Genomic DNA, 25,277 nt, shown 5'->3' on the forward strand with positions numbered 1-25,277 from the left:
CTGTTGTGGAAGAATAAAATGCTTCCTGTGGTTCTTGAAAACGAAAGGCGTATAATATATAATTGCTTGCTTTCTGATTCAGAAAGCAATGAATTAATAGTTTAATTATAGATAATATAAGGTGTCAAAAAGATCACTCACACACATTTTCTAATGATCTTGGTTTCAACGTGTCCTGTAGCTTGATTTAATAATAACTATATTAATTATATATATTATTCAAAGTGCAACATAATTAATGGATATGTTTCCAAGTGTTTGGCTGGTCTTTGTAACAGCCCCACCGTCGATAATCTCTCCCTAGGGACAAGTATCTCTCTCCAAGCACTTCATTCTCCATGCTCAGTTTATATTCTTATTTCACATATGAAAAATACTATTTTTAAAAGATACCTAGTTATACTGATGTTTACATATATATTATATTTGAAACTTCCTGAGATAATTGATATTTGCATTTTTTCATTGTGTTAGCTCATAATTGGCGAAACAACAATGTTTAGCACTAAGGGGTAGCAATAAAAAATCAGCCAAATACTTTAAATACTTTTGAGTGAATCCAAAATTTTTATGTGGATGGTGTTTATACTATACATTAAGATGTTTCTTCTGTTAAATATCAAAATGTTTCTTTTTCATACTAAATGGATGTTCTTTTATATATTTTATAAATTTTTTTATATACTAAGAATCGGAATTGTTGAAAGTTCCGTGATCTCTGCCTCTATTTTTTCAACGTATCATTCAAAATTTTAATTTGGGGTGAGAAGCAATTAATATCAAATATTATAAATTAAAAACAAATAAAATAAATTAAATATAATTATAAATTAGTTAAATTATTTATTTTTTTGTTGATCACCTCTTGGTTCATATATTTTTCTTTGGCGAAATACTAATCACATTTATACAAGTATTTTATACAACTTGACTTTATTTTTATTTTTTTTGGTCAACTATCTTTTTTTTGGAGCGAGCAACTTGACTTAATTTAATATGTGTAAGTGTAACTACTATCCAACGCAGCTCTAAATTATTTTTGTACGAATATATTAGTGACACTCATTGAGATTTTTGAAATGATAATATTTTATGTAAAAATAACTTTTAAAACTTATGATACATCCAATCCATTTACAAAACCTTGTAACATAGTATTAAAGTAGTTATATAATATACATAATAGTAATTTCCAAATTGGTATGAATGCATGATAGCTCAACTGTATGAATGGTAGTTTCTCCCATAACGTAATCCAAAATGAATAGCTTGATTTTCATGATGAATTGATGATTGAGACATGCAGGTATACATACTAGGGCCGGTGATAACAAATGCCAAAATACAGCACGTGAGCACGTGTCATGTTACCACTTACCACCGGAAAAGGGCATCCCATTTGTTTGTTTCTCTCAAAATGGGACCCAAACTCCATAATTATTATTTAAAAAATTTTAAAATTATCAAGGAACCTATATATCTAACTTAAAGTTAAGACATCGTTTTTATTCAATGAGACGTTCATGTCAATATTTAATCCACTTGTATAATAGAATCAGTTATTAAAATTAATTAATAATATAAAATATATTAAAATATAAAATATATATTAAAAATAAATTAAATAATATATATAATTAATTATATATAAATATATAATAATTAATTTTTTTAGTCTATAAATAATATTTTGATATTTATATATCATCTAGCAATGTAAGAAAGAGAGAGAGAGTAGGAATTAGATCTAAATCATGATTTAATAACAATTAAAAAAGAGGATCCAAATCATGATAAAATAATTTAAAAGTCAATCATGTAATTTTTATTCTTAGCTTATTTTATTATAGTTGTTACGTGGCTAATGTGAGATTGGTGAATTGGTTTTGAAGAATTGGCCCAAACGTCGAAAAGGAGGTGGTCTCCGACTTGGTTTGCGTTTGGAAGCTGCGGTCCGACTTGTGTATGTGAAAGAATGGGGGTGGTCCGATATCTAAGTCAGCAAATATGTAAACAGGTTTAGAGAGTATTGGAATTTCGAGATATCTGAGGGGTGTCAGTGTATTTATAGTGGTGATCCAATAACCACCGTTGGTGTAGTTCCACCTTTTAAGGTGGATAACCGTCCCTTTATTTTAGGGTAGTTGAGATATGGCTATTGAGAGTGGGTTGAGAAATTTTAAAGACAGATACTTGTTTGAATAAGTGTTATCTTATGGCTATTCATCAAGTTCAACTTCTTTGGGAAAGAGTTTGTGTCGAATCCGACCTCTTCCGAAGAAGTCGGTGGATGACGAAGACCAATTTTTGGATTAGACCTTTTTGGTGTATTTGGAACATAATGTTTGGAACAGGATAGAAACAATAGTCTTGGTACTGTGTCTTAAAGAAATTTTAAAAAATATTATAAAATTATTTTATTAAAAATTATTGAAAAGGTATTTTTTATATTTCTAAATATTAAATATATAAAAAAAATTTAAAAGTTGTTGTTATAATATTAAAATACGTCTCTAAAGCATGTGATAGTTAAATCTTATTATTTCAGTGCCTTCAACGAAACATAGAAGAGAAACGAGGCTTAGAAAGTTAGAATTCAACAATTATCCAAAAAGATGATTCAACTAGGTAACTTGTTATTAAAAGAAACGAATGCTATAGATTATATTTTATTTGCATACAGATATGTTATTGTCATTAATCATACATATGCATATTTTGAATATACAATTCCTTTTAAGCATGTGTTTAGAAATAATTCTTTTGTTCATTATATTTGAATCCATCATTCCACATCTTATTAAGTGATAAGAAAAAACAAGTAATAAATTAAACAGAACTGGTTACGTGGTTATTATTATGACTATTTTTCTTTTTCTGGTCACGATTCACGATTGTGAATTTTCATTCAAAGCTATTGTAAATAACAAATTGAAATAAATACTGAAAAAGGAAAACAGCTAGACAATGTGGACGTTGGGTTTTGAGCATCTATAGAATCAGCTTCTAATTGGCCTTTATCCCTTACGTGTCAAATACCCTTTCACATACCCTGTATAAAATAAAAATTAAAAATTCAAGTGAATAATTAGATAATAATTTAGTTAAATTTATTAAATTATTTAATAATTTTATATAATAATAATTTAATTAAATTTGTCTGTTAATATTATAAATATGAGAAATATATAGAGTTAATTTCGCGTAAAAAAAATAAAGAAATAAAAAAATAATTTTTTTTTGTTGTCTACGGTATTTTTTAACCCGACAGATTAAGAATTAATTCGTCGCGAATTGGGGCTCCATTTAAGGGTCTACTGCTAGGTTGCTGCATGCACAAGTTGGTATCCGAAGCTCCGACACTTACTTACAGGTAATGTAAAAAGCTTCCCAGGATAGCCCGAACTAGAGAAAAGGACAAATAAGTCCCTGACCTTTTGCTCTGCGGATATTTTTGTCTCTGACCATTGGAAAATATTTTTAAGTCCCTGACCTTCAAAAAACTTGAACGGATCAGTCCCTGACAGAGGCATTTGGACAGATCAGTCAATGGAGACATTTGGATGGAGGGACTAATTCGTCCAAGTTTTATGAAGGTCAGGGACTTAAAAGTATTTTTCAATGGTCAGAGGTGAAAATGTCCGCGGGACAAAAAGTTAGGGACCTATTTGTCTTTTTCTCCCCGAACTATCCAAATAAAAATCAAGGTTTACTCGATTGGTTTGTATTTATAATTCAAGATTTAATATTTATTTATTTCGGTAATTAAGGGGGAAAAAATGTAAAAGGCGGGCGTGGGGTTTTGAGGCTGGTGGAAAAGGTTGGTACCTTAGCTGCAGTTGAAGAATGAAGAGGGAAAGAAAGAAAGAGAAGTCAGAGAAATGAGGCAAGTTCCTTTCAGGTTATAACAAACGGTGTCTGTATTTGAAAAGAGTATATAAATGTATAATCAGCACCTGACTCTTCCTCTTACAGTTTTATATATAAAATGAATATTTCCGTATGGTGGGGTACTTGTCGCCTTTGCAACCAGATAAAGACGGTTACAAAAATCATTCATCACTTCTTCTTTCTCACCTGAACCTGCCTCAATCAATCATTTCTCTTTTCGGTAGGGTTTACTTCCTCACACTGATTGGAACTCTTCTTCTTCCTCTTTGCAGTTTGCCTCCTGTTGCAGGATTCCACTGCCTCTTCATTTTCCTCCATTCATTCATCATCCATCTAAGGTTTCTGTTCAATCATTATTCGTATCCTGATTACGCTTTTTTTTTCTCTGTTTTGTGGATTCATCGCATCTGGAAGAAACAGTATCATCTATGTGATTTGCGATTGCAGAGAAACTTAATTTCAAGTCTTTGATGTTTGTGCACGTTACTAGCTAGCTTGCTAGCTTCATTACCTTCCTCTCGTCAAGTGTTTTGAGTTTCAATTTGATCCTGCCATAACAATCTTCACCTGGATTTGGAGGGATCTGTTTTACGTGTTGGAAGACTCCAGGAAACAGTAAGAAACCTTCTAAAGGTTTTACTTCTGTTGTTTTGTAGTATAGTATTGGGAATGACCATCAATTTATGATTGTTATATTCTATGTATGTTTCAGAGTTCGCCACGGTGCACAGTGTTATAAAGCTATTGAAGGCAGAGTTGAATTGTTTCCCTATCATATCTGTGAGTTACATTAACCTTTTCGAGGAAATTGGATTTATCCTCATGGATCAGTGAAAGTCTGCAAGTCATGGAAGACGGTGGGAGGTAATACTGGAAGAAAGTCACAGAACTCCTTATATAGTTATATACCTAATCAATCATCCTGTTGTTTTATGTACTAAATGATAGTATGATACTACTGTTTCTTCTTAATTGTAGTTTTGAAGAGAAGTTATTTTCTAATGGGGATGTCTACGTCGGTAAGATCAAGGGCATACTGCCCCATGGCAATGGAAAATACACATGGTCAGATGGAACCGTATATGAGGGTGACTGGGTAGATGGGAAAATGACTGGGAAAGGACTGATCATATTTCCTTCAGGGGCAAAGTATGAGGGTGAATTCTCTGGGGGTTTCCTTCATGGTTATGGCACATTGACTACATCGAATGCAGGCGTTTATAGAGGTGGCTGGAGAATGAACGCTGAGCATGGAATTGGACGGAAGGAGTATCCCAATTCAGATGTATATGAAGGCTTATGGAGAGAAGGAATTCGTGAAGGCAGCGGGAGGTATTCTTGGAATAATGGAAATATATACGTTGGGAATTGGAAAAATGGAGCAATAAATGGCAGAGGGGTTATGAAGTGGCCTAATGGTGATATCTTTGATGGTTCTTGGTTAAATGGACATAGACATGGATCAGGTGTTTATAGATTTGCAGATGGAGAGCTTTATATTGGGACATGGAGTAAGGGCTTGAAGGATGGAAAAGGAACATTCTATCCCACTGGCAGTAAACAACCATCTCTAAAGAAGTGGTGTAGTTCTCTTAACAGTGAAAATAATGGGTTGGTGTTAAATACAGAAAAACATATGGCTCAAAAGTCGAAAGTAAAACGTAGCCTTTCTGAAAAGATTTCAAGAAGTAGCAGTTCAAAAAGTTCACATAACCTATCTCATAGGAGTAGGACTTCTTCATTGGATTCGAGTTGGGGTGTTCAAGATCCTGCTGGAGATTGCATATGTCATGATTCCTCAACCAAATCATCCCAATCCTTTAAAGAAGCTCAATCTGATGCACCTGGTAATTGTACTAAAGTTTATGAGAGGGAATATATGCAAGGGGTGCTGATTATGGAGAGAGTTCGGAGCTATTCGGAAGTATCTCATACGAACAAACAGCAAAATAAGTTTAGTGTGAAGCAAGTAAAGAAGAGCACATGTATAGACATTTTTGGAGGTCGCCGAAGCCATTTTCTGAAGCTTAATTTGCAGCTTGGCATCAGGTAATTACTTGGTCTAAAGTCATCCTGTTAACCATTTCTTGATATCATTTTTCTTTCTATTGACTTGTTTAAAAATCATGAGCTGCAGTGTGTACAAAGTGATGTGACTGATCAATTGGATGAGTTCAACACACTAACTAATGACTTAGCACAGTTGACTAAAAAAATAATGAAAATTAAATTTTATCATCTTACAGATAAAATGGGTGATTCAGCTTAGTATTATCATATTTTGTTTCATGTGAAAATTATTTTGAACAAGTTGGCTGAATTATCAGGTACACTGTTGGCAAAATCACACCAGTGCCTGCACGTGATGTTCGTTCATCTGATTTTGGAGAACGAGCTAGGATAAGGATGTACTTCCCTAAGGAGGGTTCACAGTTGACTCCTCCACATTCTTCTATAGACTTCTACTGGAAGGATTATTGCCCCATGGTCTTCAGGTATTCATTTAACTGTGTGCAAACCATGCTTAACCAGGTTATATTGTGAGCACCATAAGTCCGCTCCAGTTAACCATATATAGCTTCCCTTTCTGCATCTTATTTGGTTTTATTATTTCTCTGCATAGTTACACAAGAATATATTTCCAGGAATTTGAGAGAGATGTTCAAACTGGATGCTGCAGAGTACATGATGTCTATCTGTGGTGATTGTGGTCTAAGGGACATATCTTCCCCTGGAAAAAGTGGCAGCATCTTCTTTCTTTCTCAAGATGACAGATTTGTGATAAAGACACTGAAAAAATCAGAGCTAAAGGTTTGCGGTCAATTTATGTGTTGAGTTCATCAATTGTTGTATGAACTTCACTTTTTAATAGTTCTGCAGTTGGAGATATCATCATATTAGATAGCACATAGACTGCAGATTGATACAATAGAGTGTGACAAATTTGAGGGACAAACTACATGAAATCTAATGCCAAGTGGCTAACTAGGACCCCAATTGAATGGGGATTTTCAGGAGAAATGCATTTATTTTATGATTTAACAAACATGCAAAGGGAGAAATAATTGATTGCATAAGTTCCTACTTAGGTGGGCCGCTATTTTCTTGAAAGATGCACTAATCTGTTGACAATTTTTAAGGCAAGGTTCATGAAGTCCAACATCAGAAGTTCCTTTTATGTTAAAGATAGAGAAGTAGATGATACATTTATGTTATTATCTCTATCGCAATCAATAATGAATTGATTTGCGCATTTAAATGTCCATGATAGTGTACTTTTGGTTCTCTTCTTGTAGGTTTTGCTCAATATGCTTCCCAAATACTATTACCATGTAGGGCATCATGAGAATACTCTTATTACAAAATTTTTTGGGGTACATCGAATAAAACTAAGGGGTGGGAAAAAGGTACACCAAATATCTTTCTCTAGCTCTTTTTTCTTCCTTGTTTGTTAAATGGCAAAGCTATAGAAATTTCCTTATTTTCTCAATTAGGTGCGTTTTGTGGTCATGGGGAATATGTTCTGCACAGAATTGCATATCCACCGTCGTTATGATCTGAAGGGGTCTTCTCATGGAAGATTTACGGAAAAGGATAAAATTAGCAGCCATACAACATTAAAAGATCTTGATCTAAAATACGAATTTCATATGGATAAAAAATTGCGAGAATCTCTGTTCAAGTAAGTTCCTACTTTTTGAGAGGTACCTCTGTTGAAGTGAAATGATAAGCAACACATTTTTCTTGAATAATTAAGGAGTACTTGTAAAAAATTTCAAGCTCATATAATGGCCATGAAGCCCAAAAGTTAGCTTATAAAGTGAGGGATGCCAAAGCTCATATAAAGGTTATCTAGGTCTTGTTATCTCTAGGTGATATGGGACTCCAACAAGTAGTATCTATTCATATATAGTAAGTTATGATAGATTTACTTTCATATGGATACCTGGCTGTGGCATGTGGTAGCATTGAGTTGTGATTGTGACTAGTAGTGTCAGTGTGTATGAACTATGAACTGAACTATTTATCAGTGGCAACTGCATTCAACCTCTCATTGACTTGGGATTATTAACTTACCTTCTATTTATGACTGGATTTCATTTTTCTGGTGCAGACAAATTTCTCTAGACTGCACTTTCTTGGAGTCTCAGCACATAATTGATTATAGCCTTCTGCTAGGATTACATTTCAGAGCTCCAGAGAATCTAAGGGCCTTAGCGGAATATCCTGGATCTTTACAGCAACAGGATAGCTTATCTTCTGGAGAAGGTAATTATTAAATTTTTCTACAGATAGGACAAATGTTTCATTTAATCTATATAGCCAACCATATCCAGGGGGAAAAAGTGTTTTGTTGGTCGCATATCTAGTGAACATATATAACCCCATCTAGTGGAAAAAAGTTTTGCTGGTCATATTTCTAATGAACCTATAACATCTTTTACATCTATAGTTTTTTGATATATTTTATAGCATGTAAATATCGCTCTTAAGAATTAGGTGAGCCTAAGCTCATTGGGCAGGATCCCTCGAGCCTTTATAAAGGCTATCTCAGTCATATCCTTTGACAGATCTGATGAAACATAAACTCATGATTTCTGTTTTGAGTTGTTTTACAAATTCGCTACAAAGTTCTTTTTCCTGCTTTTTCTTTTTGAAAAATTCTTTTGCCTTATATTGAGAGAATTTGGGCCTGCTTTACGTACACTAGATTCAGTCAAGGAAGGGGATGAGTTGATTCTTCCTAAAGGGTTGCTGTTGGTTGCCCATGAACCGGGCTCTGTGAACACTGCACCTGGACCCCACATTAGAGGAAATACGTTGAGGGCATACTCCATTGGGGACAAAGAAGTTGATCTTTTACTTCCTGGTACTGCAAGGTATCTTCTTTGAATTAGTTGTTCTTGTGCTCTACACTCTTTTGTTACTTTTCCCATTTCAGCATTCATTAACCCAGAAATTTACCAGTATTTTCTATAATTTCTTTGGTCATAGAAGCATATAAAAAATAATCAATTTTATAGTTCAGTTTATATTTATATCTTAACAAGAGAGATAATTGCAGTTTTGCAGTAATGGTGTGAATGCCACTAACTTTGTGCCATGTTGCACATACCACATGCCGATTAATTTGTAAATTGATGACAAGGACTAAGCATTAAAAGAATGACCAAAATTAACACAATTTTAGAGGGATTAAAAGAAAAATAACCTATATTTGTAGAGACTAAAAACTTATTTAAACCTTTATATATGCCGTATTCGTGTGTTATTTCAAAAAGTTGATGTGTGTCTCTATGTTTATGTCCATGTGAATGTCTATGCTTCACTGATACCATATCATTATAGTCAGAATGAAAGCTGAAAATATCCTTTTTTCCGTGAATTCTGTCTCGTCCTCTATATTCAATGTGATGTCAATTACTTTCTTATCAACTCTAAGTAAAAATGTTATTGTTTCTTGTGTTTATGTTTTGTAACTCTGCAACCTGGCTTGATTATCAGGTTGAGAGTGCAACTAGGAGTAAACATGCCAGCTCAAGCTACGCGCAAGGTTCAGAAGGATAAGGTGGAGGCATCAGAAATTGAGCTTTTTGAGGTCTATGATGTGGTGCTGTACATGGGAGTAATCGATATATTGCAGGAATACAATGCCAGAAAGAAAATTGAGCATAATATTAAGTCGCTGCAATTTGACCCCATGACCATATCAGTAGTAGAACCCAAGTTATATGCTGAGCGTTTCATCAATTTCTTGGATAAAAAAGTATTTCCGGAGACTCCCTGATATATATATTGCTTTTTTATTATATCCATGTTTGTAAATTCTTTTGATCTGCGAGTCATATCTTTGTAATTAATTGTACCAAGTCAAGAGCAGTTTATTTATTGGATAATCGTTGTTACTTTCTGCATGATATATTTGAATTCTTTTCGGGTTTTTTTTTTTTTTTTTTTTTTTTTTTGGGGAACTGCAAAATCATATATGATTGAAATTCTGTGATATTTTATAACGAAAACAAGATATTAAGCCGCCTAAAATCCTAAAACTTTGAATAAGATATACCATTGAAATTCTGCAAATATAGCTGAATGTTTCATTATGAATTTCGGTGCAGCTCTAGTTTCCCACTTTTTTTAAACCAGCAATATTAAAGAATGAAAGCATTAAATACAACAATAAAGGTTAAAAGAAGTAAGAACCAGATGAACCTTTCCAATTTCCATGCAGTGGTTGAATTCATTGCATCCTCAATATACTCTTCGAAGCAATGTCCATTTCTGGTTGTGACATCCTCTTAAGCTCTTCTTCAAAGCATCGAAGCTCATCGATGGCACTTTCCATGACACATTCAAGGTAGTCCTCATGATCATTGTCTTGTTGCATGGCAGTTGTTACCTTTGCTTCTTTTTCTTCTTGCACTTCTTTATTCTCTTGCTCAATAAGTTCCACACCTGCCCATGCCCTGTATGATTCAATCTCAAATAGCCTCATGAGATCTTCACTTGTGGAGGGATCAGAGCTCCTTTCTTGTAATGCTTGGTTTGAGAGGAAGGTGAACTGGGAAATGAGGTCTTCCATTTTTCTTCCTATGGTGAGGTAAGTGTGAATTGAATAAGCAATTCTAAGATTGGTTTAGTGCTTGAATTCACAGGGTAAGGAATGCTATCTTATATCATATCATATATATCATTATAAAGTATGGGTATTTTTTACTTTTTATAATGTCGAGAATTCGCGAGAGGGTCACATGGTTCCAAATGCATATTGGACCAAGTCTTATGAGTAAAAGCTCTAATGGGACAGCAAAATTAGTAAGATAGAATGATTAAATCTAATTATTAGCTCACACTCTATTCAGTTTGATGTTGAAGAAAAGGGTTAGATAAAGGAGCAAATTGACATTGAAATCCAGCTTTTTTTTGTCACCTTTCTTGGGTTTATAGGTTCATAAATATTTTATACTTATCCTTAATAGAACATAGAATCAATTTAAATAAAACTTATACTAAATTTAAATTATATGGTTTTTTTTATATGATAGTCGATATACCTCATTATTTTATGTGATAGAATTGAGCCGTTGGAGCTCTTTTGTTAACTTGCTCTCATTTGGTAATTATCACCTTTATGCATGGTGCAGATTAAAAGTATTATTTTTTCCCCTTATCAAACTCATTAGCGAAATCTTTGTCACTGTCTAATAGAAAGTTTAGGGTGGGACCATAGGTTTGAAATTTTAATGTTGTTATGTTATTCTGAAATGCAAAGAATGTGGATGCGGACATTTTGAATGTTAAGTGTAAGAATGCTTCCAAAAACAAAATCACATGTGGGACACTCGAATACATGTGTAGATTATGACAGCCCTAACGTGCACTTTTTTTTTGTCAGGGATCCGGAGCAGACGACCCAAGACCAACCCGCAACCCGACCCGAATTTCAAACCTGCGATTCTATCTTCATTGCGACGGCTTCCCTTTGCAAACACGACTAGATGACCGGAAGAGTTCTGGCGAGGTGGACAGCAGCATCTTCGAACTCGAATCCCTTGAATCAATGGACACAGTGCCTTAGCAGATAACGTAAACCATTACGAAGTGTGACGGTTTATGTTAGAACATACGTAAAAAAAACTGTTACACTTTTATAGCGATTTTTGAACTAACTGAACAATAAAATAACTGCAGTGTTTCTTCACAAATGGCCAGCATAAGAAACGTGTGAGTTTATAGTGGTTTCTTCATATGAAAAATGCTATAAATATCAAGTAATAGTGTAGCAGTAGATAATCATTTTTCACAAATTCACAAATGGCTAATGAGAAGGGTTTTTTAATTTTAGTCTATTACTCTGAAAAAATTTAAAAATGTAACTGATAGTGTGTGTTTTTATTCGGTTATCAAATATCAAAACTAAAAACAAATATATTGCAAAAGAGAGTGCGTGGGATAAAGTGAGTGAAAAAGTTGTTTTACAATATTTTTATGTGTTAACTGGTGTGAAGTATGAAATATTTGTGATCGGCAGGTTTTGTTTCATTGTCGAAGTGATTTTTCGGAAGAGAGAGTTGGAAGATGGGGTTAAAAGTTCTGGAATAATGTGCCATTTGTGAAGAAACCGCTATAGGAGTGTCACGTTTCTGCAATGTGCCATTTGTGAAGAAATTGCTATAGAAGTGCCGCAATTTCTTCATTGTTCAATCTGTTCAAAAACTGCTATAGGAGTGTAGCGGTTTTTTTTCACGCGTCCCAACGTAAATCACTACATCTTGTAGCGGTTTACGTTCAATATGAGACCCACCATACTTTTTTGCGGTTTTCATTGAAATATAAAAGTTATATTTTCATCTATAATGTTCAAAAATTGCATTATGAACATTGCAGATGGGTTCATATGACAAAAATACCTAAATTTTAGATTTTTTTTGACGTTTTAATAAAATTTTTAAATTACCATGTCTTTTATCATCAACATTAATTTCACCATTATCTCATCTTTCAAATCTCAAATTTTCACATCTCTCCATTACCATTATCATTATCTTTGGACAAAATCTTGTACTATTTTTTTCAGAGAGTCTTTATCGTTCTCTTTTTTTCGAGACACTCCTCAAGAGAAGAAAATCCTTCGAATTTAAATACTTTTGTTTGACGAATTTAATTTTTATGGATATAATATTTTTTTTATAAATACTTTTATTAGTATTCATAAAATTTATGTGTACAAATAATTATTTTTTCTTCTTTTTATATATGTAATTCCATTTTATTTGGTAAAGCAAATAGAGCACATTAAAAACAGGATAATATACATACATAAACCAAACACATACTAATATTACGTAAAAGTTTCAAAATAAATAACGTTATATATATGTCTTCATTTGTATATCTATATAAATCGAATTTAATGAATTCGATTTAGGTCTTCTAGTACTAAATCGAATTAAAAAAATTCGAATTAGTAGCATTTCATATATCTCAAATTAGCTATTACAGTACTAGGTAGAATCTACTTAATATTAATGTGTTTGATTTATGTGTGTATATTTAGGGCTGTGAAACGGATTAGTCCAGCCCATTTAAGTTCGGCCCATTAAATTCGCGGGTTAAATGGGCTGACCCATTTAAGCCTACTTTATTTGTGGGCCATAATTTTTTAACCCGAACTATTTATGGTCAGCCCGACGAGTTAAACGGGTCAATCCGTTTATAATTTTATTTTTTAAAAAATATTTTGACAAAAAATACTACTTTTAGGTCAAAAATAATATTTTTTTTAGTTGATGGGTCAGATTTTCGAATCAGATCGAAAAAAATATCAGCTAAAAGTGCTATTTTAAAAAAAAATTAAATGGACCACCAGTTTAACTCGTGAGCTAATCCTTTTAACCCGTCTTTTTTTTTTGGATTAATTGGACTCAACCTGTTTAGCCCAAAATTTAAACAGATTTAATTTTAAAGATAAAATCTGCCTATTTAAATGGATAAACAGACTCACCCAATAAATTTAGCCCATTTTGATGGGCCATGTATATTGCCCTTAAAGACAGTTGACCGATAATAATTTTCACAACACACAAAAATATAAATAATAAATAAATAATAATTTACATTAATGAATTTAATGAGGGAGTGAGAGAGACAGAGAGAAGCAGGAGAAAGAAAACTGAAATTAAAGCACCTAGCTCACTGAAAGCCACCGTAATTAAGCAGGGATAGTGAGACACAGAGATCGGAGGAGTTTTGAGCTTAACCCTAATTTGTGACCCTCCTTAACACCAACATTGCATTGTTGTAGAGACTAGAGAGAGAAGGGGCTATGGGGAAGATGATGCTGTGCACGCTGGGCATCTCCCTCTGCTTGTTCTCCATCATACCTTCCGCCTTCGGAATCTGGCTCACCTTGCCGTCTTCTGGCACCAAATGCGTCTCCGAAGAAATCCAAACCAACGTCGTCGTTTTAACCGATTACGTCGTCATTCCCGATGGCTCTTCCCTTCAACCCTCCATCGGTGTCAAGGTACACACACATTTCTTTCGTGCGTCGCTCTTCAAATTCCAGATCAGATTTCTTTCGATTATGAGAAATCGAGGTGGGAGTGTATTGTGTTCCTATTCATGAATTTGCTAATTCAAAATTGTTGCTGTCGATTTGCCTTGGCCGATTGGTTGTTAGGGGGAAATTTTTATTTATTTGTAGAATTAGTTGTTGTTGATGAAGCATTATGCATGTCATATTATCCGTAATGTTATATAAAAGCGTAAATGTTGACTATGGCTATCATCACGTTTAGGTTTGTTATTACTAGTATCAGTTAATGACCTAATGTAAACTTCTCCAAATTTGTTGTTTTATCATGTATGCTTAGTTCTGCAGCTGGAGAGGCTCAAGCTTAATCATTATTTTAATCATACCCTCAAATCTGCCCCTTATTTGTGCATTCCTCCTGTTGAGTCCATTGAGAGTTATTGAATTATGGTGAAAATCATGCACTTATGCCAATAGATTAATTTCTGCCGTTGAGACTAAAATCGCTTATCTTGATGATAGAACATTTTTTTTTCTTTTGGGGTTTCCAATTGATGGAGTTTTGTGTCAATTGTCAAACCCTGAACATACTTCAAGTTCATAAAACTAGCAAACTGTTAGTGTTACAAGAGAAGTGGCATCATGATATAACTGTTATGTTGGTGCTTGGATGACTATCTTTTCACATCAGCTTGTTGAATAGTTTTATACTTGTCTCTTTGTTTTTAATAGTAATATGTTATGTTTAGGTGACATCACCATATGGAAACAATCTTTATTACAAGGAGAATACAACACATGGTAATTTTGCATTTACAACTCAAGAAACTGGGAACTACCTCGCATGTTTCTGGATTGATCCCCATTATCAGGGAGCTAAAGAGGTCAGTGTGAGTCTTGATTGGAAAACTGGAATTGCAGCCAAGGATTGGGAGTCGGTTGCCAGAAGAGAGAAGATTGAGGTACATATCCAAGTGACATCTATAACTTTTATCTACCTGTGAACACTGTCTACAACATGTATATGAGTTTCACAAGGCTGGCATTTATTCAAGGCATCATAAGGAATGAGTTTAAGCATGAGTTGAAAATGTTTTTTAGCTGCATCCTTGGTTTCTTAGTTTCATTGAATTGATTTTCACTATAACGGGAAATATTTTAGTAGTTATACGCAAATTGAAATTCATATATATATATATATATATATATATATATATATATATATATATATATATTCGTTTCTTTTGATTTCTCCTTTCTACTGATTGTTTTTCCCGTACATTGATACTGCATAGGGAGTTGAACTTGAGCTGAGAAAGCTAGAAGGAGCAGTAGAGGCCATCCATGAGAATTTGCTTTATTTGAAGGGCAGGTAACCTGATCATGTCAACATGACAACATCTCCTGCCCCCCAAAAAAATATTTTATTTTATTTTTCGCAAAATATCGAAAATTTTTGTTTTGATTTTCTTTCTTTCTTTTTCTCTTTTTTTTTTTCCCTTGAATTTTTAACTCAGGGAAGCAGAGATGAGGGCTGTGAGTGAAAGAACGAATGCCAGGGTGGCATGGTTTAGTATAATGTCCTTGGGCATCTGCATTGGAGTTTCGGGTTTGCAATTGTGGCATTTGAAGAGATTCTTCCAGAAGAAGAAGCTAATCTAAACTGTGCTAGTGTTAGCTTAATATCATTAGTGAAACAAAGAAAGGTATAATAATATATAAGCATTTTCATCAAGTATACTCACAAATTGTAGCTGGAAAGATTTTGATAACATATGTAGCGTTTCCAGATCTTCTTATACACAAGTTCCTTTTTTATTTTCAAAAGTAATGCTTTATGCTATATGAATATAATATAATTATACTGGATTATGTTACATGATATGGTTTATGAGAACTGTTAGACAGAAGGGAAATAACACAGCACAAACCCTTCGGGGTCAGAGTGAGAACATGACAACAATTGCAGACGTCACTCTTTTTGAACATCATTACTATGATGCTAACCTTGTAGATGGATTCAATTTGCCTATAGCAATAGCAGTAAAAGTGAAACCTGTTAATGGCACTGGAAATTGCTTTGAGGCAGAGTTAGCTGGCATTAGAGGCAGAGCTGTATTGATTAACAAAAATACTACAGGGCCACCAAAAATCAGTTACCAAATATTTTTGTCTATATACATATGTTGTTTTATACGTTTTTAATGTATATTTTGTATTACGGCATGTATTTTATACAATTAGTTAATTTGGTAATTGATTTTTAGTGTACTCGTAGTATATTTGATTTACGGTTGTTTTGAGCATTCTAACGTTTTCCGCCCATAACTATCCAGTAATCTTGTAATGCTAAAACAAATGTTGATTTGGCCACCGTGGAAAATAATAATGCTAATGAAATAATTGTAAGTTATGTTATTCCGGTCCATAAGGAGTTCTTAAAATGAGGTACTTTTTTCTCACACAACGCAAATGTATGAGACTATTTTATGCTTTCCATTAATTAGTATCAAACAAACAAAAGGCTTATGATTCGCCTGAATGAGGATGTTTTGCACTCCATAAAAGGCGTCATGATTATGTAAGCCATAAAATATGATTAATTATTCTATTTAAAAGATGAATTTGTATGTCAAGACTCCATAAAATTGATTGTTAGAAGAATAAATGTCCAAGTTTGAAGCGGTGTTGAACACTTGAACAGTGATCAGTTGACAAAGTAATAACTACAAATTGAGTGGGAAACATGGCCAGCACATTTTGCATCCTCCTTTTGAAGCAAGTCAAAAAGGACAATGAAATCACAAGCTCAACCACATATATAATTGCCATAGTACCACTACCACCACCATTACTACTCCTGCTGCTGCTGCTACTACTATAGTACTATGTATATGGTATCTGTGACCAATTGAGGCAAGATTATAAGTTGCACAGTGTGTTGAACAGAAGGACAGTTGATTTCTGTCATAAAAATTACATACTTCTGTTAGACAGGTTATTTTTGAACACTTAATATATATAATATTTAGATTGAGTCTCCTATGACTACTATTATGGTGGTTGGTGATTATACAACTTATTTGGCAATATTTAATACTGTTTTTAAAATTAAAATTATATTTTTACTACTTGATATAATTTTATTTTTAAATTAAAGTGTTTCAAATAATAAAAACGTGACTTTATTTTTAGTAATATTTTTTAAATGTTATTAAATTTTTGTAGCCATCATACCCACCACAACAATAACCATATACCTAATATTTATTACTTGTATATTGTGTAAATAGTAAATACTCATGTTTACCGTTTACCTTTTTTTATGAAATTAAACTTTTAATTTTTCACCATTAAATTAAATAATAAACTCTGTGTCCATAGAAATAATTAACATAAACCCATTAATTATTATATAGTATATAGCTAATGCTCATTTTTTGGAGATTTGAAAAAAATTCGGTGTACAAAATTTTCTTTTTAAAATACCTTTCATTTTATATAATTTATAAAAATAAAATTATTAACTCATGAGTCATGACTTTTTAATTTTAGTATAAAATACTTAATACTGAATTTGTTATCATTGTTATTCAAAGTTAATTTATAAAAAAGTGCACACTAGAATATAATAAAGCAAGAGGCACTCACTACTAGTGAGTTGTGTGGAAACATGAAAAGGAAGAGTAGTAATAACTAATAAGTAAAGATGGTGCAACAACAACAAGAAGAAGCCCTATTGCATGCACGCTTAGGCTTATATAATATTAGCATATATAGCACATTGAATAATTACCACTCCCTTCTTTCTTTCTAGTTTCTACAAAACAAGAGCCACTCTTTGTGTCAAAACCCATCATTGGATTTTTGTGTGGGGAGGGGGATCCAAATACTTGTTATAGTTATGCCTTCAACACTTCTACCTTTACCATTATTATTCATCACAAATAAACCCTATCATCTCCAATCTTCTTCTTCTAAAGACTTTGGTGCCCTCTAGGGTTTGTCAGAGGCATTGTTCCATAGCCATTTTGGCATTCTGTCCACCTCCGATCCGATCCGATTCGATTCATTAATTTGTAGGAGGTGGCCAGTAGGCCAAACGGGTTCTGTGAATATGTATTTGACAAACCCCATCTTAGAGGGCAAGCTTTAAGGCCTTCATCTTTCTTATTTCTTCTCTTTGAATAAGTCTTAGTGTTTTCTTCTCTATCATCTAACATATATACATGAGTTTTCATGTAGCATTTTTTGCAGAAAATACTACTTGATTTGAAGCTTGAAGATCAGGGAATATATGGTGATTACTCCAAGGTATGCATTTTTTGGTTTGTCACTGTGTTTTTCGGTTCGAAAAGTCAAAGATTAATTCATTATAAATCTGAGTTTCATTTAAAGATTTATCGTTGTTAATTCGAACCCCAATCCATCCGCTTAGTATGTTGTTTCTATTTTCTACTATAGAACGATCTTAATTAGGACAAGGTAATTGAAAGTCAATAATTCTTATTAACTTCGACACGTAACTTGTTGATTATATATTATTGGTCTGATAAATTAAAAGTCAACCAGGCACCACACATGAAACTGATGACTGGCATTATCATAGAGGTTTCTTTTGTAATTTTGTGTGTGTGTTTGTCTTGCATTGGATGGGTTTGCAAAGTATGATAGCGAAGTCACACCTTTTTACATGTTTAAACTCCTATTAAAAGCATGATAGATGATGGAGGATCCACATGTTTAAATTCAATTGGCCCATTGCTACATTAGCAGCATTGGATTCCTAGAAGCATTAGAGTACAATTTAGACCTAATTAGCAATGTTGTATTTGAGGCCAAACCAATTCCAATTATAATCATCATGATTCATGACCCATGAGTGGTAGTTGTGTTTATTAGTTTCATGCCCTAACAAAAACTCATCATCATGCCAACACCCACTAGCACCAATTCTATGCAAATATAGGAGGGGAATCTCTTAGTGCTCTTTCATTTCCAGCTGACACATTTCTATCTATATATACATCATTATTTATCTCATCGATGCATAATTCTTAGTTTCTTACAGGCTTTCAAAGCATACAAATGATGAACAGTAGTAATTAATTCATTTGTCAGAATATATAGCTTAATTAGCTAAAAATAATAATATAATATAATATAATATAATAATTCAATTCAATTAATTAATTAAGCTAGCTAGCTAGCTAGTAGTTGTTCCTATGAAATGATTTCTCATATTACCTCTAATTTATTTTTTATGGGACAAAGTTTAACTTTGATAATTTTGCTAGTAGATTATTGATATCTATGATGTGTGTCATCATCAAGCCTGAAAGAAATTAATGACTGAGTTTGCTTATGTTCAAGTGTAGCTAGCTAGAATGATTATGTATGTTCATTGCCAATTACTTGTCCTAAATTTTGTTGGTCAACAATATCAACTTTTGTTTTGTATATTTTTTATTTTTGGTATTGAAACGGGGGCTAAAGTCCACTTTTCCCGGCCCTGAAGAGTGAAGTGTTTTCCCTTGGGCCAACTAACAGTAAGGTGTTGACTGTTGAAGGTCCAAAAATCTGCATCCGCTACTGTGTACTATGTAGTAGTGACTGATGCATCAGATTCATTATCAATACATAACAGTAATAATACCATTATTCCACCGTCTTTCTCCGCTCCCATATCTTTTTTGAATTAACGATTTAGGAAGATGTTGAAAGAAATTTTAGAGTAGTCCTCAGATTGGCTGTTTGCACCGGAAATTTTTTTAAGATTTTAATTTTATCATAAAAGTTTTTGAAATTGAGCAGACTACACCATGTTAGTTCTCATTTTATTTTTGTCGAATTATTTGTCATACCGTGAGTATCTGACACATATTCCTTTGTTCTTGACTAGACAAAACGATGTTGTTTTAGTTTTGATGTTAAATATTTGATGAAAAGACGTCATCTAACTTTTAATGTATCAAAATACATTTTATGAACCACAAAAAATATATAACGATTAAGGTTAAATGATGTCGTTTCATCAAATATTTAGCGTCAAAACTAAAGTGACGTCGTCTCGTTTAGTCCCGTATGAAAGAAATGTGTTAGATTACTCATAGTGTAAGGAGTCTCAAGGATGTTTTTGGCACGATTAGAATTTGGAGAGCTTTTTTTAAATAAGTAGTCAATTTCAAGAATCACTTTAAAACTTAACTTAAAAGATGTTAATTGCAATGATATTACTAGAGAGCATAATTTTTATAGTAGTCAAATTAATTAATGAAGTGGGTAAAATATAGAACAATAATGATGCATGCCAAAGCAATTATGAATCTAAGACAACAAGGGTCACCTCGTAGTTGTAGTCCTCTTAATTTAACATGACATAAGTATATAGTTTGGATTTAGTTTATCATGTGTTGAGTTTAGAAAACAATAATTATATTTTTTGTAATAACAAACATATATTTAATTGGGTTGAAAGTTTAAAATTTTATTTGATGTGAGTATTAATTGTACAGGCTTATATGATAGTTGAAATTGATAAAATGAGTTAAACTATTTTGGATTAATTGAACATTGAATGGAGTCACAAGTTGCTATCTTTTTTTAATCCAACAAAAACATATATTAAGATTCATTGATGCTGCATTATGTCCAAATCAATTCAGATAGTAGTAATTTTGAGAAATAGTTGCTGATCTTCAACCAAAGAAAATAAGAGTTTCATAAGCTATTGAAGCTAGAGTCTCACCATCTCAAGCCTAAGTTTTATTGTGCAGCCCAAACCAAGAGAACCAGCAGGCCAATAAGAAGAACAATTTGCAACCAAGGCTGCTGATAGGGACCAAGTTCATAACCTAATTCACTTGCTTCATGAAGAGAAAAAGAAAAACAATGTAATGCAGGTGGAGTTTTGTGGTTTCGCGTAAGGCTCAGAGAAAAAAAAAAGAATGGTTCACTTTTTCTATCTATCGTCAAAGAAGAAAAGGGAAAAGAAAATCTTGGAGGTTATGTCAAATCAAAATGGAGTCAAAATCAATATGCTCAAGCAAGCAAAATCAGAAGAAATAGGTAAAAGATTCCTATTAACATGCAAGTCAATTGCTTGTTGATTTCACCTTCCTTCTGCACAAGTATTTCGGGTAATAAGAAGACAGTAGAGACTATTTTGTTCTGCTGTAAATCAACGGTTGATATTAAAACTTGGAGCCAAAGCACTAGATTAAGGTTTGGATTTGGCAAACTCATTAAGGAATCCAAATCAATGAAGCTACTACTACTTATCTCTCTTCTGCATTGCTTAACTCTGATCTCAATCTCTGGTTTTATAGTCTGATTGATGAAAAGAAAGGGAAGACTTCAGCTGATTCAAGATCCAATGAGTTGACTTAGTTCAGCAAACCCTAACCTTGGAAACTGTACTCCATACAAAAAGGAAAAATCAATTTTAGTTTTGGGTAAGGAGAGTGGACCAAAATCTGAGTTTCATTGAGAACTTTTCTACTATTTTTGCTCAACGTTTTGGACAGTATTTTTAAATAAAAAGAATATTTTGCCAAGATGGAGAGCTACATATGAGAGAGATAAATCCGGTCAATCATATAGCTTCAAAGCTGTTCTACATCATGTCCTTCATGGTTTATCATTGAATATTTTATTTGTATGTTTTATCTTTCTTAGTTTCATTGTGAAAAAAGGCATATATGTGAGGTATTAAGAAAAAAACCATTGAAAGAAAAGACAAAGAGTGGTACTTAGAGAGAAAAACCAAGATTTATGTCATGTCTTTTTTTATTGTATTTCTATTTTGTATCTTGTATCTTAGATGTATCCCTTGCTAAGCTAGATGAGCACTTAGTGTGTTGTGAGTCTAGACAGTGAACCTAGTCAAGTCAAGTTTAGGTAGAAGTTTGGTTTGTCCCTGATAGGATTAGATTGAATCCTTGGAAATTGGTGTATGTAACACTTAAAAAGATAGTGAAAATTCCACTATTGTTGTGGTGGAGACTGGATGTAGACTGCATTGCATAAAGTAGCTGAATCAGGATACATGGCTATATCATTTTCTTCTTCCCTGCTCTAATTCAGTTTGCACTCGTTATGAGATAAAATAAAATTGTCTTTTGTATAAATAATCTGGCAGTCTGAACAAAAGCAAAGTTTTATTTTTTGGTTTGAAGATTAATTAATCAATTTAAAAGAAGGCCATAGATTCAACCCTTTTTCTCTAGGCCATCAGTAACCTTCCTCATGTATTCTAAAATTATATTTATTTTATGTTTCTCAAAAGTTGAGACAAAGATATAAAGACATGAACCTTAAAATAGATACACATATATATTGACATATTTTGCATAGAATAAAGGACATTTTAAGCCATTTTCTATGCAAAACAATTTTAAAAAAAATGGCTTAAAAATGTTAGTAGTACTATAAAAGTTTGTAATATTCTAGTATTTTAGGTAAATACGGGTTATAACTATATTTATTTTAATTTTTAAATTATTATTGACTATGTAGAGTATTTTTTTAATGTCCTAAGTCATTAGGACATTACAAACTTTTATAGTACTCTTAACATTTTTTAAGCCATTTTTTTAAATTATTTTGCATAGAATAAAGGGCATTTTAAGCCATTTTAAGCCATTTTCTATGCAAAATAATTTAAAAAAATAACTTAAAAAATGTTAGGAGTACTATAAAAATTTGTAATATTCTAGTATTTTAGGTAAATACTGGTTATAACTATATTTATTTTAATTTTTAAATTATTATTGACTATGTAGAGTATTTCTTTAATGTCTTAAGTCATTAGGATATTACAAACTTTTATAGTACTCCTAACATTTTTTAAGCTATTTTTTAAAATTATTTTGCATAGAATAAATGGCATTTTAAGCTATTTTAAGCCATTTTCTATACAAAATAATTTTAAAAAATGGCTTAAAAATGTTAAGAGTACTATAAAAGTTTGTAATATTCTAGTAATTTAGGTAAATAATGGTTATAACTATATTTATTTTAATTTTTAAATTATTGTTGACTATGTAGAGTATTTCTTTAATATTCTAAGTCATTAAGACATTACAAATTTTTATAGTACTCCTAACATCTTTTAAGCCATTTTTTAAAATTATTTTGTATAAAATAAAATATTTTTTTGTGGTATAATTTAAATAAATTTATTAAAAAATTTATAAAAAAATATTCAAGTGTAATTCGAATTAATCCACTTCGAACTAACGTTAAATGACGTGCATAGAAGTAGTTCGAATCAACTTGATTCGAATTACATGTTGCTGCCTAATTCGAATGAACTGAATTCGAATTATGTTAATTTGAGTGTCAGTGAGTAATTCGAATCTATGCGATTCGAATTACATGCAATCCAAGTTCGAAACAGGTATGTAAACGTGGTTTGGTTGATTGATAAATCAGATTTTGCTTTGGCTTATTTGTGTAAAATTATTCTCTCCTGGCTTATTTATGTTTTTTACCCTAAATTTTATGTTTTTGAAATAGTAATACAATCATTTTTTTTCTTTATAATTTGTTTCCAAGGGAAATTGAATTTTTAAATTTATTTTACAATCAAATTAAACGAATTGTAGCTAATCAAAATTAGTTTTCAGCTTTTTTTACTCAAATTTGTAAAATCTAAGATAATAAAAATTACTCTTTTTTAAGAGAATAATTAATAAAATCAAGCCATCCTAAATTTTTTTTATAAAAATTAAAAATATATGGGAATTAATTATCATAGAAGGATCACTAATAAGAATAGTAATTGTACTGGGGGAATAAATTTTTCATTTTTTAATAAATATGATAAAGTGTAATTTTCTATTATACAATTTTAAATAAAATAGAAAAAATATAAAAGAATATAATATATAATAAAAAATATACTTAATAATTAATAATATCAATAAAAAAAATAAAAAAGATTTACTTTTATTTTTCACTGCAATAATAATAAATATTACATATTAAATGGGTGAATAATTATGCATAGTATTATAAGCTCATAATTTTGTATTTTTCTTTGTAAAATAATCTAAATACGAACAAAAAAAAATACATAAAGTCCACTATCATGTTAAAATAATTAATCATCTTAAATTATTTGTGACTCAGTAAGAAGATGTTTAGTTGGGAGGATAGGGGTAATTGGCTTTGGTTTTGGCGTCAACATGTTCTAGAAAAGTACAAATTTTTGGCCTGGCTATGTCTTCGGGAGGCTCTTCCTACTGCTGCATTTCGTTTTAGGAGGGGCATTTCGCACACGGATAGCTGTCCACGATGTTTCTCAGGTCAGGAATCGGTTTTACATTGTATTCGGGATTGTCCAAAAGCCCAACTTGTTTGGCAAGCTTTAGGGATCTCCGATCAACCAGTGGATTTGATGAGTTGGTTCTTATATAATAGCAAACAGCGCCCTTTTAGATTCTTTTCTGGTCTCTGGTGGATTTGGTGTTCGAGAAATAACGAGATCTTTCATCCTCACGAGCATTGGACCACAGACAAGGTGATTGGTATGGCTTTGTCCTTAGAAAAGGAGCTCCGAAATATTTTTGAGTTGCAACGACTATCTATCCCCTCAACCATTAGTGGCTCTTGGATTCCCCCTCAGTGGGTACCTTTAAGATTAATTGTGATGCTAGCTATCCTGGCAGTGGTGCTCGAGTTAGTTTTGCTTGTGTTAGCAGAGATTGGAAGGGAAGGTGGCAACGAGGCTGTCTGGGAACAATCGAGAGTCGTAGCATTTTGCAAGGAGAGTTGTTTGCTATTTGGAGAGGCTTTCTTTTAGCATGGGACTCGGGACAAAGAGACATTATATGTGAGACAGACTGTGTGGAGGCATTTACTATTGTCAATAATTTACAAGATTGCTCTGGGTTTATTAATCCTTTGGTGTTAAAAATCCGAGATATCATGTCTTGGAAATGGCGTGCTGATCTTCGGTTGATCTTGAGAAATGCAAATACAGTAGCAGACATCATGACAAAGACCGCAATGAGGACTATTTCTCTCCAAGTGGAGCTTCCATTGCCTTGGAAGGAGTTTGAGAATAGTATTCAGCGGGACTGCCTTTCTTAAGCAGTTTCTTGTTTTTTTTTTTTTTCTTAGTTTTTGTTTATTTTCTTTTAAGTCACCAAAAAATTAATCATCTTAAATATAATTAATCAGCCTAACTATTAAAATTCTCACGTGCAATAGAGAAAAAGTCCTATAAAACTACATCTCACCTATAAAACGATAGACTTTATGTCTTTTTTTTCAGAGACACTTGTCAATCATTTACCATTTACTAAGACAACACAAATCTATAGGTATAAACAATTTCTTACCT

General features: G+C 32.4%; 2 protein-coding genes and 1 long non-coding RNA gene across 3 annotated transcripts; all 3 read left to right on the forward strand.

Moving 5' to 3' along the window:
* Positions 1-4,710: 4,710 nt before the first annotated feature.
* LOC107631720 (phosphatidylinositol 4-phosphate 5-kinase 7) lies at positions 4,711-9,809 on the forward strand. Its single transcript, XM_016335258.3, has 9 exons — positions 4,711-4,755; positions 4,870-5,940; positions 6,219-6,386; positions 6,537-6,702; positions 7,188-7,298; positions 7,386-7,573; positions 8,006-8,160; positions 8,603-8,771; positions 9,397-9,809. Exons 1-9 carry the CDS (start codon positions 4,739-4,741, stop codon positions 9,677-9,679), a joined length of 2,328 nt encoding a protein of 775 aa, XP_016190744.1. The 5' UTR covers positions 4,711-4,738; the 3' UTR covers positions 9,680-9,809.
* Positions 9,810-13,526: 3,717 nt separating this feature from the next.
* On the forward strand, positions 13,527-15,751 carry LOC107631719 (transmembrane emp24 domain-containing protein p24delta4). Its single transcript, XM_016335253.3, has 4 exons — positions 13,527-13,918; positions 14,677-14,889; positions 15,223-15,299; positions 15,445-15,751. Exons 1-4 carry the CDS (start codon positions 13,718-13,720, stop codon positions 15,587-15,589), a joined length of 636 nt encoding a protein of 211 aa, XP_016190739.1. The 5' UTR covers positions 13,527-13,717; the 3' UTR covers positions 15,590-15,751.
* Positions 15,752-17,713: 1,962 nt separating this feature from the next.
* LOC107634751 (uncharacterized) lies at positions 17,714-21,938 on the forward strand. The gene is made up of 2 exons (XR_001619042.3): positions 17,714-18,241; positions 20,704-21,938. It is a non-coding gene; the product is annotated as an uncharacterized LOC107634751 (long non-coding RNA).
* The last annotated feature ends 3,339 nt before the right edge of the window (positions 21,939-25,277 follow it).

This window comes from Arachis ipaensis, chromosome B3, assembly GCF_059453495.1.
Source record: "Arachis ipaensis isolate K30076 ecotype BB chromosome B3, ASM5945349v1, whole genome shotgun sequence".
Lineage (NCBI taxonomy): Eukaryota > Viridiplantae > Streptophyta > Magnoliopsida > Fabales > Fabaceae > Arachis > Arachis ipaensis.